Source organism: Chelon labrosus (assembly GCF_963514085.1).
Source record: "Chelon labrosus genome assembly, chromosome: 2".
NCBI classification, from domain to species: domain Eukaryota; kingdom Metazoa; phylum Chordata; class Actinopteri; order Mugiliformes; family Mugilidae; genus Chelon; species Chelon labrosus.
Window position 1 is genome coordinate 31,611,887 of NC_140338.1, and position 15,035 is coordinate 31,626,921.

General features: G+C 39.8%; 1 protein-coding gene across 2 annotated transcripts in view; it reads left to right on the forward strand.

Annotated features, from left to right (window-relative positions):
- The window catches only part of myh10 (myosin, heavy chain 10, non-muscle), a 45,338-nt gene that overhangs the window by 23,197 nt on the left and 7,106 nt on the right, over nt 1-15,035 (forward strand). For both annotated transcript variants that reach the window (XM_084559140.1, XM_084559139.1), the window contains 20 exons: nt 192-284; nt 877-940; nt 1,363-1,461; nt 1,663-1,806; nt 2,468-2,563; nt 3,374-3,492; nt 3,950-4,102; nt 4,246-4,419; nt 4,632-4,805; nt 5,715-5,829; nt 8,243-8,436; nt 8,588-8,709; nt 8,803-8,872; nt 8,986-9,146; nt 9,897-10,005; nt 10,469-10,600; nt 10,738-10,944; nt 11,271-11,408; nt 12,132-12,255; nt 12,664-12,835. In XM_084559140.1, the coding sequence (XP_084415266.1) occupies nt 192-284; nt 877-940; nt 1,363-1,461; nt 1,663-1,806; nt 2,468-2,563; nt 3,374-3,492; nt 3,950-4,102; nt 4,246-4,419; nt 4,632-4,805; nt 5,715-5,829; nt 8,243-8,436; nt 8,588-8,709; nt 8,803-8,872; nt 8,986-9,146; nt 9,897-10,005; nt 10,469-10,600; nt 10,738-10,944; nt 11,271-11,408; nt 12,132-12,255; nt 12,664-12,835 (2,660 nt within the window). The remainder of the gene's footprint in view (nt 1-191; nt 285-876; nt 941-1,362; nt 1,462-1,662; nt 1,807-2,467; nt 2,564-3,373; nt 3,493-3,949; nt 4,103-4,245; nt 4,420-4,631; nt 4,806-5,714; nt 5,830-8,242; nt 8,437-8,587; nt 8,710-8,802; nt 8,873-8,985; nt 9,147-9,896; nt 10,006-10,468; nt 10,601-10,737; nt 10,945-11,270; nt 11,409-12,131; nt 12,256-12,663; nt 12,836-15,035) is intronic.

Here is a 15,035-nt window from a genome sequence, read left to right on the forward strand (position 1 = left end):
TCTGTATCAACCACATCACAATTCTTATGAGTCTGCCGTCTTTGGCTGCATGTTTCCAGTTCTCAACTCACAATTTCTCGTATTTGTTTATTGGGCTTAACTTTCACTTGGTTGCAATGGATTATTTTAACATCTCTCTCTCTCTTTCTCTGTTTTAATTGTATTGTATTTATTTGTTAATTAATTTTTAGGGTGAACTGGAACGTCAGCTTTTGCAAGCGAACCCCATCCTCGAATCTTTTGGGAATGCAAAGACTGTGAAAAATGACAACTCTTCGCGTTTTGTAAGTAAAGAAAAATGATACTCATGAAAGCTTTTTCCGTCACAATCCTAATTTGCCACAAGAACAAGACAGAGGTGTTTGTATCTTGAAAGTAATTTGATCATCCTGTTTTCACTCTGAGCAGTTAGACATTTAATATGGGTGGACAGTGGTGCCTACTATTATACTACTACTTAGGAGTACTTTAATAAACTGGACACAGCACTTCTTATTACGTATGACAAGAGGGACATGAGAAGTCTCTTCTCAGGCGTCCCTGTTCCAAATGAATTTGCCTGATTACGTTTTTTGTAATTACATAATCACAACAGAAATAGTTTCCATGTGGTATCAGTGGAAACTCAATCATAATTTACTATATTTAGAACTGATTCATAGTGGATAAAATACAATTATCAGCCCTGCTGTTCATCTGTATCATTGTTTATGTTTATGAAGGATTCATGCTGACTAAGTACATTGTTCTGCAACCATCACACAGCTGATTCTAAATGCCAGGAGGCTTTAGCGTGCGTCATTATGTTGGCAATTGATCGCCGTTTATCTTGTCTTATGCACCTCAGGAACATTTATTTTATGTTCATCTCTGCAGGGGAAATTCATCCGGATCAACTTTGATGTCACCGGATACATTGTCGGGGCAAATATTGAAACCTGTATCCCCTTTTAAAGCAGTTAATGAGAACATTTCTGGCAGCCTATGTTAGATGTTTTTGTAAAGGCAAATCTAAAAGGGATTTTTTAAATAGAAGCAGAATAATGGTATTGAAAAAAAATCTAATTTCTTTTTTAACGTGTAACATTGGACATGGGCAAAATAATTTCCTCTTTTGTGTCTTTTATTATACAGATATTGTGTTGATCTTTTTTGGATGCTTGGTTGATTTTTTTCTTTATAACTATATAAAGTTTTGTGACACAAACCTCACATGAAGTCACAGACCCATGCAGTTTTTAGTTCATTTATCAGTAATTCATTCAGGACAACCTTAGACATCAGAACACCTTTCTGGTCAGACATGTTTTATACTCACCTACCAAATCTGTTGGTTAGTTTTACTTGACCTCTCTGTGTCAGACTTACTGGAGAAATCCAGAGCTATTCGTCAAGCCAAAGATGAGCGCACCTTCCATATTTTTTACCAACTTCTGGCAGGAGCTGGGGAACACCTCAAATGTGAGTAGACTGAGTTTGAAAGACCATGTAGGTACTTCTGTTCATCGTAGCTGTAGACCACCACATATTTTTACCTGAATAACAACAAATTAGGATTTTAGATTCAGCAATGTCCTCTAATGTTCTGTTTCTAATGTCAATTTGTAGCAGTCCTCTGTCCGTGCGTGGTTCTAAATGTTTTTTCCATTCGTCTGTCCGCAGCGGACCTGCTTTTGGAAGGATTCAACAACTACCGTTTCCTGTCCAACGGTAACATCCCAATCCCAGGCCAACAGGACAAAGACAACTTCCAAGAGACAATGGAGGCCATGCACATTATGAGCTTTGGCCATGAGGAGATTCTGGGTATGTTTCCCGTTACACCTGCAGAAAACATAAATCTTTGACTTATTCTTTTTCATGCTCTCTCTGGTGTATATTGTGGTGGGATAATTTCAGAATGGTCTTAAAGGAAGGACCACAGTCCTTGGTCTTAGTTCATTGAAGTCTGTTCAGTCAGTCATTCACTTCTCCAGGTGACATATCTTTGAGAGAGAGATTTCATCAAACTGGTTGCAAATGAAGCTGTAAAGGATGGTTTACTTTACCCATGCTAGAGCCAGGAAGAAACACACGAAATGGATTATGTTTTTGGAAATGTAAACATCTGCTAACATACGGAAACATGCACCTCTTCCTATGATATAGCTCTGCTAGGCACCATAACTCACAACTAAGGTTTGGTATATGTTGATTGCAGTTTGCTTATCACCCCAAATCTCATTTGATTGGATTAATTTCAGTATTTATTCATTAATTCAATAAATTAGTGACAGAAGGCTGAGTCCTATTTAATTAACATGTAATAACATTATAAAGACAAGACTAAATGAAATCAATCCCCTCTTTTTACCTTTATGACCTTGAAACTGCCTGTTGTTTGTCAGCAGTAATGAGATAAATTAAAGGATTTTCTTATCTTCATATCTCAGTGCAATAATTTTTCTCTGGACTCTGATATTCGTAGCCATGTTGAAGGTGGTCTCCTCAGTGCTTCAGTTCGGTAACATCATCTTCAAGAAGGAGAGAAACACTGACCAAGCCTCTATGCCCGATAATACTGGTATGTATTGCAGGAATTACTCACACACAAACTGCAATCCTTTGACATCTGTTTTATAACCTCATGGCTGGGAGCTAACAGGTCAAGACACTCTCTTCCTTCTTTTCCTCTTCTAATATATATTTCAACTCGTTTCCTCCACTGTTGTCTCCCTCACACCGTGCACCTCATCCACACCACAGAGGGACTGGTGATTTATGTCTTTTTTCCCTCTCCCAAAGCCTTGTCAACCTGCCTTACTTAATCCACATCATTGAGAGGATTTACTGAAGGAAATGGGGCACAGCCTTCCAGTTCCTCCACATGTGGCACTGCATTTTTGGCACTTAAAAGTGAGAGACAGGAGAAAGAGTCTCAATGCCAGCGATGCAGTTCAACCAGATATTCCCAAAAGTAAAAGCAGAACGTAGCACTGAAGCAGATGTGTTTTTTTTTTGTTGCCGTGAGACTTGGCAGAGCAGATCATTCTTTTTCCTACTTTTCCACAATCTCAAGCCATGTAAAAAAAAAAAAAAGCAACAACACATTTTCAGTTACATCTAATATTTGAAGACAGTTATAAATCTGAATATTATTCAGTTAAAGGCAAATAATAATATTTTCCTACCATCTTTTACTGGGCTATGCAGGTTCTGTTTATATGATATGAATAGTTAAATTATTTGATTGTCAAATAATAGCAGGAAAAGTCACTGCTTTTTGTTTTATTGTTATTAACGTATTAAAGAGAGTTACAGTTTCGAATTCTACACCATCATTTTATTTTTATTTAAAAAAATGTTCCCTTTCTGTGCTTTTTCCACCTCCCAGCCGCTCAGAAGTTGTGTCATCTGCTGGGTATGAATGTATTGGAGTTTACCAGAGCCATCCTGTCACCAAGGATTAAAGTGGGAAGAGACTACGTCCAGAAAGCGCAGACTAAAGAGCAGGTCTGTTTGCGCTGTCTTTAATTAATTAACACAACCTGTTTTGTCTTTCGTGTCTAGCCTCTCGGCTACAGATCTACAAGACTTATTGTTTAGGTCAACAACAATTCAAATGCAACTGAAGTTTGTCTTTTTATCTGCAAGGAAATAAAGTTGTGATGATGGAAGGGTGGAGTCCAGAACTGTATAAGTAAAATGCTGCTTCATTTCTGCGCAATTCACACGAATATAGCATAACAATTAAAGCCTATTTCCATGGCAGCTCTGTTTGTAAATTGGATGTTTGGGCATTAGCAGTATGTAGTCAAGCTATTGTAGTCAGGCTACGATCTGGCAGCATGTCTGAGTTATACCCCATGTTTGTGCACACTTTCTATATGTTAAACACACATATTTTATTCCTGTACTATTACATTGTTCTTTTCTGACTTTTCTTCTGCTTTTTTTTGCCTCCTGTCAGGCTGACTTTGCTGTGGAGGCCCTGGCTAAAGCAACATACGAGCGTCTGTTCCGCTGGCTGGTCCATCGCATTAATAAAGCTCTGGACAGAACCAAACGACAGGGTGCCTCCTTCATTGGCATCCTGGACATTGCTGGTTTTGAGATTTTCCAGGTTTGAATTTAAATATCTTAAAGAGGAGAATTTTGTCGTTTAGTTAATGATAATATTTGTTATCCACATTTGAAGATTTTGTCATTGATTAGTATTTCCAGCAACAATGCCGTCATTGCTCGTATTTCTCTTCTCGTCAACAGCTCAACTCGTTTGAGCAGCTGTGTATCAACTACACCAATGAGAAGCTGCAGCAGCTCTTCAACCACACCATGTTCATCCTGGAGCAGGAGGAGTACCAGAGGGAGGGCATTGAGTGGAGCTTCATCGACTTCGGCCTCGACCTGCAGCCCTGCATCGACCTCATTGAGAGGCCTGTCAGTGACAATACTGTTACTTTCCTCTTTTTCTTTTTTTTCCTATTAGTTCATTTTCTTCTGCTATCCTGACAAACGTTTTAGCTACTTAATAATCATTCTCAGTATTTCTTTTTTTTTGATTGTTTCTCTTTGTTTTATTGTTGTGAAGTCTAATAAAGATAATTATTATTCACTCTCTTAAATTCTGTCCTGTGTTATTATTCCATCAGGCGAACCCTCCAGGAGTGTTGGCTCTCCTGGACGAGGAGTGCTGGTTCCCCAAGGCCACAGACAAGACCTTTATAGACAAGCTGATCCAGGAGCAGGGCACACACACCAAGTTTCAGAGACCCCGCCAGCTCAAAGATAAGGCCGACTTCTGCATCATCCACTACGCTGGCAAGGTACTCTTGATTTGTCTGTATCAAAGTTACACTCAGCAGGTTTCTGTCAGAGTCACAGCATAAGTTTAGAATAATTATCTAAAGTATGTCACCTGTTGATTAAAATATATGAAATGTATGACTTCGTATTGTACTGATATTATTTCTGAATATCTTGTTTGCCCCTGAATCAACCATGAAGGGAAAAGTTGCTGTCGGTCAGAGGTCAGATAAAACAGTGACGCAAAGTTCTCCTGTGGTGGGATTTCAGGGAAACGCTGAAACCTGGTTTGATTTATTTGTCATTGGGAGGGGAGTTGGACGTCAACAGTGGAGTTATGCAACAGAGCCCAATGTTTGTCTTGTGTAGAGGAGCACATCTGCTTACTATTACATAGACTGAGTTGTTTTAAGGTTCCAGGCCTAAAGTCTGTTGTGGAGAAAAATGTCAAACCAAATATTGTCAACATGATCGTTCACATAAAAAAAGTCTTTGTTTTTCTTTTCTCTTTTCACATAAATGCATAACTTAAACTTTTAACATTAACAAGCTGTTGGACAAACTATTTCATGAAAACACTTTTTTTCCCATTAATATTAATATTGAAATAGTCTGTTTCACAGATGAGTAACAAGTTCAATTTCACAAAAATATGTCACAGAGGATAGCTTAAATACTAAACTACTGTATATTTTTTCCACTTGTCAGGGTCTTGCTGTAGTAAATAATAAAGAAATACCTATGATTGATTATGTCGATCTAAAGCAAGCTAATGAAAGATATATTTATGTAAAATATCCTCATCATCAATGTTTTAATGTAAAAATAAAAATCATGATCATCAAAAATGTCTATTTCAGATGTGTCTTAGTTGTTTTCAGTTCTTTTCTTTTTCCATATAACTGAGTTGTACCACTTTATTGTTCCAGGTGGACTACAAGGCTGATGAGTGGCTGATGAAGAACATGGACCCTCTGAATGACAACGTGGCCACTCTGCTGCACCAGTCTACTGACAAATTCGTGGCTGAACTGTGGAAGGATGGTAATGTACCTCCTTAAAGTATCTCAAAATGTTTCAATTAGTACTAGAAACTAGGAGGAATCGGTTTAAGAAACGCCTCCTATAGCATTCATTGTGTATGTACCTGTTTGCTTATATTGTTAACAGCACATCAACAAGTCTGTCACTCAGGCCTACAGTACTAACAACAGCTTTCTGCTTTGTTGACCCAGGCCTACATATTAACTCATCAACCTCCCCTCCTCCTCTTCTCTCTCTCTGTGTTGTAGAGATTCAGACCATTCAAAGGGCCTCATTCTATGACAATGTCACTAGTCTGGATGAGCCGGCAGGTGAATGACTGGGTCGTGCTGTAGCAGACCTGGGCCAAAATAGTAAAAGGATTTAAAATGACCAGTGTTGGGTTATTAAACCGCACTGGTCAGGGTGCTTGGTGGGTGAGTGGGGCTCAGTATGAGTCCTCCACAAGCTTCTCAAAACGATATTTTTGCCCAGATCTGGCTGTATGTTTCATGCTTCATGAAATGTCTGTCATAGCTGCAGTGGCTCCCATTTGCTTCCAGGCTGCATGGCTTCATCGTCTCAGCCAGAAGCAGTAGTGTCCAGTTCCTAAATAAATAACTGTAGAATGTAGTAATCTGCTCCATTTAGTCAAACCAGACTGCTTTAATTTGTCTGAGTATTCCTATGGGTTGAAGTTGTAGTAAGTTCAGCAGCCCTGGAGCAAGCATTTAGAATCCAGTGCAGCTGTTTCTGAGTCTTATTCCTGTCTTTGTCTCCCCTCTGTGATGTAAAACGTCCAACGGCAAATGGAGGACCTGAAGCTTGAGCGAAGAATATTTAATATCATTAAATTCGTATCTTCCTCCTGCCTAAATAGGATGACCGTGGCAGGGAATTGAAACCAGATTTTGTTCTTGGTATTTTTCTTGGGACTTCAGCTTAAGGTCCAGACAGTGGGTCATGTATCACGTCAGTTTAATTTCCAGCAGTCTGTGAATTGTAACTTTAATTTAGCAGCTGGGGCATTAATAAGTGGCAGAGTAACTGAGAGTTAAAACTTACGGACTGTGTCATTTTGTGAAATGTAGGATAGGTCTGCAGATTATTGCCAGATTACAACCTCAGGTATGTCAGAATGTGTTTTTTCAGTAACAGTATACTTGTGAAAATTATAGAGGGCAACTTTACTTTATAGTGGATGTGGTGTCTCATTTTTTTATTGCCTAAATGTAGACGTTACAGAGGTGTGTCTGGCTTATTGTTGCAGTAACGTGATGTTGCTTAAGTTGGTCACAGGTTTAACAAACAGCATTGTTTTCTCTGATTTAGAAAACAAGGTGCAAATAAAGGTGTTGCTGAGGCTTCATAACGGGACTATAATTAATTAAACACTTTTGGGGCCAATTTAGGCAACAGGGACTTCAGTGTGCTGTGGAGCATTATGTACATCATATGACATTCACAGCTGCATCTATAAATGCTAAATGAATTCTTGGTTTCACTTTAAACTTAAGTCTGCTTTAACTTTTTGAAATTTGTTTGTTTACCCAGAACTGTAACTGTAACGGTAACCATGGTAGCGTCACCTGGTTGGTGGGTCAGCAACCAATCAGCAGGCCAATGAAGGGTCAGTTACCTCAACTGATTAGATCCTGCTCCTATAACAGGACAAGCACTGTACTTTTCCACACCAGATTTACAACTAGGGAAGACCTGCACAGTCTTCTAGAGCCAGCTGCTGTGGTCACAGCTGTTGAAAAGGAAAGGGGTGCCACGACTTCCAATAGCGGATACGCAGAGATCAGCTTTCTCTGAAAAAAATCCCATAAAAACACAGGAGATTATACTTGATTTTCCATCATTAAGACTTGGGAAATACTCAAATATTAAATTATTCCTGTAGGTTAAAATGCTCAAAAGTACATCACCCTGGTGCTTTAGGCCTTCTCTGAATGGTAGATAGTAGACTTGAAGATGCTCCTTTCACAGTGAGTAGGACAAAACATGACTAGCAAAATGGTTTATGGTAATGATGATCTACATTACTTGCAGCAGATTTCAGTAGTTTTTAATTTTAGTTTTGAACCAGTGTATTGTGTTTGCGATCCCTAAAATGTTTGTTGAAACGGTTTTATGCAAAAGCAGTAAAATGTTGAAAAGAGCAAATTGTTACTTAACAGAAAGACAGACTCCTTAGGCTAAGGAATAAAGAGGCTATGCACTCCATCCCCATCTGCAGGACGTAGCTGTAGGTCTAGACTTTGAGTGCTACTTTGGTAGACTGCCTTCATTAGAGAGTAGTATTTAATGTTGTTTTCATCCATTTGCACTTGGTCATGTAGCTCCATTTTGCCACTGTGCTGCTCCTACAGTGATACCCTGCTCTCTGAAGTCTTCCTGTTCTAACCCTACGTCTCTGTCTCCCCACCAGTCGACCGTATCGTGGGTCTGGACCAGGTGGCAGGAATGAACGAGACAGCGTTTGGTGCTACCTACAAAACAAAAAAGGGCATGTTCCGTACAGTGGGACAGCTATACAAAGAGTCACTCACCAAGCTCATGGCCACACTGAGGAACACCAACCCCAACTTTGTCCGCTGCATCATCCCCAACCACGAAAAAAGGGTAAATATGTGCATTTATTTGAAGAGTGTAATCCCATGAAAAGTGTTTAGTATAAGGCAAACAGAGTTGAGTCTTTTGGAGGGTAGAAATAGATATCTAGAAGAATATGTTTGGTGTCTGATCTTAACAGTGTATTTGTTTCCTTCTTCAGTCTGGTAAACTGGAGCCTCACCTGGTTCTGGACCAGCTCAGGTGTAATGGAGTCTTGGAGGGGATTCGCATCTGCAGACAGGGCTTTCCCAACCGCATCATCTTCCAGGAGTTCAGACAGAGGTGAGAAACATCAGAGAAACGTTTAAAGTCTTTTTGCACAGAAAAGAGATTGGCTTTATTTCCAGTTCATGTTCATGTTTTCTTTACACATAGATATGAGATCCTTACACCCAACGCTATCCCTAAGGGATTTATGGACGGGAAACAAGCCTGTGAGAGAATGGTAGCGTATTGTTATTTCTGTGTATTTTAGTTTTAAATATACTTCTAAAATATATGAATTTAATGCTTCCCATGCAGATTATTTCTTAACAACGGTGTGTATTTCTTTTGTAGATCCAAGCCCTCGAGCTGGACCCTAACCTCTTCCGTATTGGTCAGAGTAAGATCTTCTTCAGGACCGGTGTTCTGGCTCATCTGGAGGAGGAGAGAGACCTGAAGATCACGGACATCATCATCTACTTCCAGTCCGTGTGCCGTGGATACTTGGCACGCAAGTGAGTGTCCCGTCTCTGAATATGCAGCCCTATTTTTACAGTATAACTTGATTCCGAAGTTATAAAGGTTGAGTTTTAAATAGATCGTGAAACAGTTACACTCAATAGTTTCCTTCCTGTCCTGTACCTCCTTGTAGGCCTTGTAGGTGCACTTTTGTAAGGATATCACATGTTTTATCAATCACACAGTCTGCTGCATTCGTGTGTTCCACTTGTGGTTCAGTCTACTGGCAGTCAGAGCTCTTCTCTGGAGGGTCTTCATTTTTATTCAAACAGTTTCTTGACCCCAGTGGGGTTGCAAAGCATCCAGATGTTGGCAAGTGTAAATGCATCAGTCATGCCAAGTCATGTACATTTAAACCTTCTCCCTGTAGTTCCCTTCTTGTTTATACGTGCTGCCGTTTCTGTTACATTTTAATCAGCTGCACATGTACGCAACAGATTATTAAAAAACACTCCTGTCCCATGTAATGTCATGCTCCAGTAAATATACTAACAGAGCATCACACTAAGGGAAAACTAAAAACTGAGGTGTCTGATTGTAGACACCATCTTGGTCATATGAGTTGGAAAGATGATGATGTGCCAATGTTACCTTCACAATGTGTTTTTATTGCAATCCAATGGCTATTATAATCTGTTATAAGTTTAAATGAGGGGCTTCTTACTTGGTGTTGCACCCAGCCTTGCTTTGGTCTGCAGACATACACAGTCCTTGATTTACCCCATCTCATCTTTTTCTTCTCTTAGAGCCTTCGCTAAGAAGCAGCAGCAGCTCAGTGCCCTGAAGGTCCTGCAAAGGAACTGTGCAGCTTATCTGAAGCTGCGACACTGGCAGTGGTGGAGACTCTTCACCAAGGTGAGAACTCTGGCACAACCTCTTCTATCAAAGTAATTCCTGTGCTACACTGATGACAAATAACCCTGTGCTTCGGCTTTATCTGGTCATCTGGGCCCTGCTGTACATTTTAATAAGCAATTGATTAAATGAAAACATTTCAGTTCAGATTGCTTTTTCAGCTGCAAGATTTAACTGTCTATCACACATTTTTTTGTTTCACTGGACGTATTAGAACAGCAAAATAAAAAATACAGAATTAAAAGTGTGTATAGATTGAATATTTTTGTTTTTGGTCAAATATAGGAATGTGTTCTCTATCCAAAAGCTACACATGAGACTGATGTGACAGTTCATTGTGCTGCAGGAATCCTAAATTCTGTATTTCCTTAATAAATATAGTTGTAGGCTTTTTTGTAGCATTTGACCAGTATGGCTGTGAAAAAGTTATTAAAGGCATTTTTTTTTGTCTCCTCTTTCTCAGGTGAAGCCGTTACTGCAGGTCACCAGGCAGGAGGAGGAGCTGCAAGCCAAAGATGAGGAGCTGATAAAGGTGAAGGAGAGACAGCTCAAGGTGGAGAACGAGCTGGTGGAGATGGAGAGGAAACACCAGCAGGTAAAAATGCCCCGTAGCTGGAATAATCTTTAACACTGGATAAATGACAGTATAAAGGTTGTTTGGTAAAATGTGTTTGATCAATCTTTTTGGCCAAGAAGACGGCACTTATCTTCCAAACTGTTTCTTCTCTCCAGCTCATAGAGGAGAAGAATATTCTAGCAGAGCAACTCCACGCAGAGACGGAGCTGTTTGCTGAGGCAGAGGAGATGAGAGTTCGTCTCCTTTCTAGGAAGCAAGAGTTGGAGGAGATCCTTCATGACCTGGAGTCCAGGGTGGAGGAGGAGGAGGAGAGGAACCAGAGCCTGCAGACCGAGAAGAAGAAGATGCAGTCTCACATTCAGGTTTATGTTGTTTCCTCTTCAGATTGCTACACACTCAAACGTCTCTCATGCCCTTGTTTTTAATGCTGACATCCAGCACATTGTATTTAAAATAATTTGAAGGATTTGATTTGATCAACTTGTGTACCCAAACAATTACGATCCTAATTTGAATATTGAAAAATGAAGAGTATTATCTTAATATTTTTTTACTACAACTCATGAGATTCTGCATTAATTACATTTCAATAAAGGAACTTCCATCTTCACTCTATTTGCATTAGATTTGATATTAATATATATATATATATGTGTGTGTGTGTGTGGGTGTGTTTTCAACCTCACAGGACCTGGAGGAGCAGCTCGACGAGGAGGAAGCTGCAAGACAGAAGCTACAGCTGGATAAAGTGACGGCCGAGGCAAAGATCAAGAAGATGGAGGAAGACATTCTGCTGCTAGAGGACCAAAACTCCAAGTTCCTCAAGGTGAGAGGAGTTGATCTGGAAATGGCAGCTCAGACTGAAACCAGAGTAAAGCGATGGATGAGGCATATGATGAGATAGCACCACTTTGTGCCTCACAGATTACCTCACATTTGAGTCACACAATTTAGCATATACTGTAGTTTTCAGAGAAAAGAAGATATTTATTACTGCAACAGATGATCTGATTGTTTCTCAGCTGGTGAAAGGATTTACTCAAATACAGTAGAATCTGCTCCTTCTTTGCTTCAGGTTGGGTTTTTATGTGGTTTAACTTCATCACACAGTAATCTCGCGTCCCACATAGTTTGTGTGGTTGCCTAGGTTACAAGAGCAGCCACTGGCATCACTGTTCTTAAGGAGTGTACACACAAATAGGAACCAGCAACAATGAGGGGACAAGTGACAGTGAAATGTCATGAAATTCAGTGGGTCATGCTGTAGTGATGATAAGTGAAAAAACCTTTGTTCAGGTGCAGTGGGCGGTACCTAGTTGAACTAATCTCAACTTTGAGATGATGCGACCCTATCACAGTGGCAGCATGTGATAGGGTTGATTGACATACAACAAAAACACAGAGTTCCCCAAACGTTTCCGCAGGGCAACTTAGTTTGAGTTAGAATTGATGGTGGCCCTGCAGCACTGCTTCCTGGGTAGAAGAGCATTCAAATTTTTACACCACCATACAGTAAGTGTGTGTCATAAGACCTTTTTTCACCCATCAGGAGAAGAAGCTGCTGGAGGACAGGATCGTTGAGATGACCACCCAGCTAACAGAGGAGGAGGAGAAAGCAAAGAATCTCGGCAAGGTCAAGAACAAGCAGGAGATGATGATGGTTGACCTGGAGGGTGAGTGAGAGCAGTTAAAAGTGTACCTTGACCAGGGTCAATTCTAGAAGAGGTGCTTATGTGAACTGTCATCACAGCTAGAAGATAAATAAAGGTTTTATGTTAGACTAGAACACCACAAGGTTCATTTACAGGACACCTAGTATGGCTGTTAATGAGCCTTGATTGTGTAAATGTAGTTTTTACAGCTGTACAATGAGTTAATGAGCAGCAAAGCTGCAAATGTGATTACTGTTAGTTGTGTCAGGCTGTTAGTAATTTGATGTTTGTGTGTTCCTACTTTCAACTGAACTGTTTATGACTCTGTGACCTCTATGTAAACTGTGACTATGCCCAGAAAAAGAGTTTTTAATGAACATTGATAGTTTTGTCTCTTAAACTTGTTTGTGTATGTGACATTCTCTTCAGAGCGTTTAAAGAAGGAAGAGAAAACGCGCCAGGAGCTGGAAAAAGCCAAACGCAAACTGGATGCAGAGACGACTGACCTGCAGGACCAGATTGCTGAGCTTCAGGCCCAGATAGAGGAGCTCAAGATCCAACTGGCCAAAAAGGAGGAGGAGCTACTGGCTGTTCTGGCCAGGTCAGTCACAAGAAGGACAGACAAGCATTATAAATTAAATGAACACATTAGACACAGTCTGCCAATGATAAAACACTTATAAGTGAAATCAGCCAAACTGCTGAAGGCTTGTCTCCAAATCCTAATCTGTATATACAATAAAGAAAACGGGGAGCTGCTATAATAAACACAGAAAATATACACTAATTTGTTTATTTGTGCTTAGCAAACTTTATATTTTACCTTGCATGTAAGATTCAAGGATGTATGTTCAATGCCTCTTTTTCCATTTACTTCTAACCCTCCTTTCAACAAAGTGAGAGATGATAAAAAACAGGGAATTATACATAGTAAAGTAAATACACTGATCAGCCACAATATTAAAACCGTTGACAGGAGAAGTGAATAACATTGAACATCCTGTGACAATCCAATGTTCTACTGGGAAACTTCTGGACCTGGCATTCATGTGGATGTTACTTAGACATGTAGCACCCACCTAGACCAGACCAGGCACCCCCACCCGATAGCAATGACACTCCTTGATGGCAGCAGCCATCCCCAGGAGTTTTTTACTGTTGGATTATGAAACAGCTCAGAGTGGGCCAAGATTTTTGATTATTACTATTTTTTCCCTTTGCCATTAACAATGAAAATGCTATAACATCCTTTACAAATATCCTTTAATGTATTATTGAATGGTTAGTCATTTCCTGGAAGCTTAAAGACGTCAGGATTTTCTGAAATGACCTAATAGGAGATAAAAGAATAACGACCACTGTCAGGTAGATTTCCCTCTGAACCTGCATTACCACGAACCTAAAACTGGTGTGGCAACATGTTACTGTTGCTCATTTCAGTAGATAAACAGCTTCACACACATCTGCCCTCTAGTGCAGTGTTCCCATTTCCATGACAACAGCACGGTGATACTGCAGAGTTCATACCTGAAATAGACATTTAAGCCAAGACAACTCTGAACTCAGACTTAAAGCGGCTAACATCCTCTTCAGCAGCTGCAAGCTATGTTTATTCCTCAGTCTCACCTCAGTCCCTCTCTGCTTTGTTTTCCCTCAGCGACACTGGCTGAGACCTTTCATCTCTGAGGCAGCCGTGTCTGATTACAGGCAAATTGGTGTTGATTGATGCTCTCAGTCCTTGGCTCTGCAGTAGCTTTTTTCCACATGAAGGAATCAAGAGCTTTGCTAAAACAGGCTTTTATTTCACATTGGAGGAGAAACTTCTAGCTAAAAAAAAAACAAGCTTGTTTGATTGTGAAAAATGTGACCATCTCTAAATTCCTTCTCACTTTAGCTCAAGCCTCCCTTTATCCCAATTTTCCACACTTAATTTTTCCCCACTTAGCTGTCATTAAACTGCTTGCATGCAAATGAAGTAAACAGCTGTGGAGGTCAGCTCAGATCGTTTTAATATGACTTCTTTGTAGTTGCCTCCTTCCACCACAGCAAAAATCCAGACGCAGAGCGCGATGGTAAACGTCTGCCTCACTAATTTCACACACAGAAATGACCAGTTTAGTCACAGCCGCAGATAATTAAGCTTTCATTAAACTCAAAGCGCCTCATTTTGAATTCAGCCGCTCTCAGGGGAACAACTGTATCGTCTTTGTTTGGAAAGTGGGGCATTAATTTTATATGAGAGTCATTAGGGCCTTTAATCAAAGCAGGGGTGGTGGATTAATTATATAACTGACTCATTATGACATTCATTGTTTAAAACAGTGAATTTCTACTCAATGACAAATGTTACAGGAAGGAGCCAGAATCAGCAGTCTCATTAGTTTTCTTGATGTCAGCTTCAGCGGTGAACAGTTCACCACACTGCCACCCTGTGTGCACTGGTGGTTCATTTAAACCACAAAAACATAAATGCACTGACTCCCCTTTCATTTAATGTACTTCATTCCCAATAAATAGACAGTCGCAGTCTTATTGTAGTAAATTTATCATGCACAAAATAGTCACCATTTTTGCTGTTGTTTCTAGGACAAAAAAGACCTCATAGATTTCTGTGGTGAAGCAAAAATATTAAATATTATATCATAGATGTTTGTTTTACATTTGAAGTAAGTAAAATACTGCAAGAAGTAGAAGTTGCATCTGTTTACATTTTGTGATGGAAGCTGAAGTGTAACTTTTGAGTGAAGTTGAAGAATGAGTGGAAAGTCCTGAGAAACATAAATATATAAAAATAGTTAATT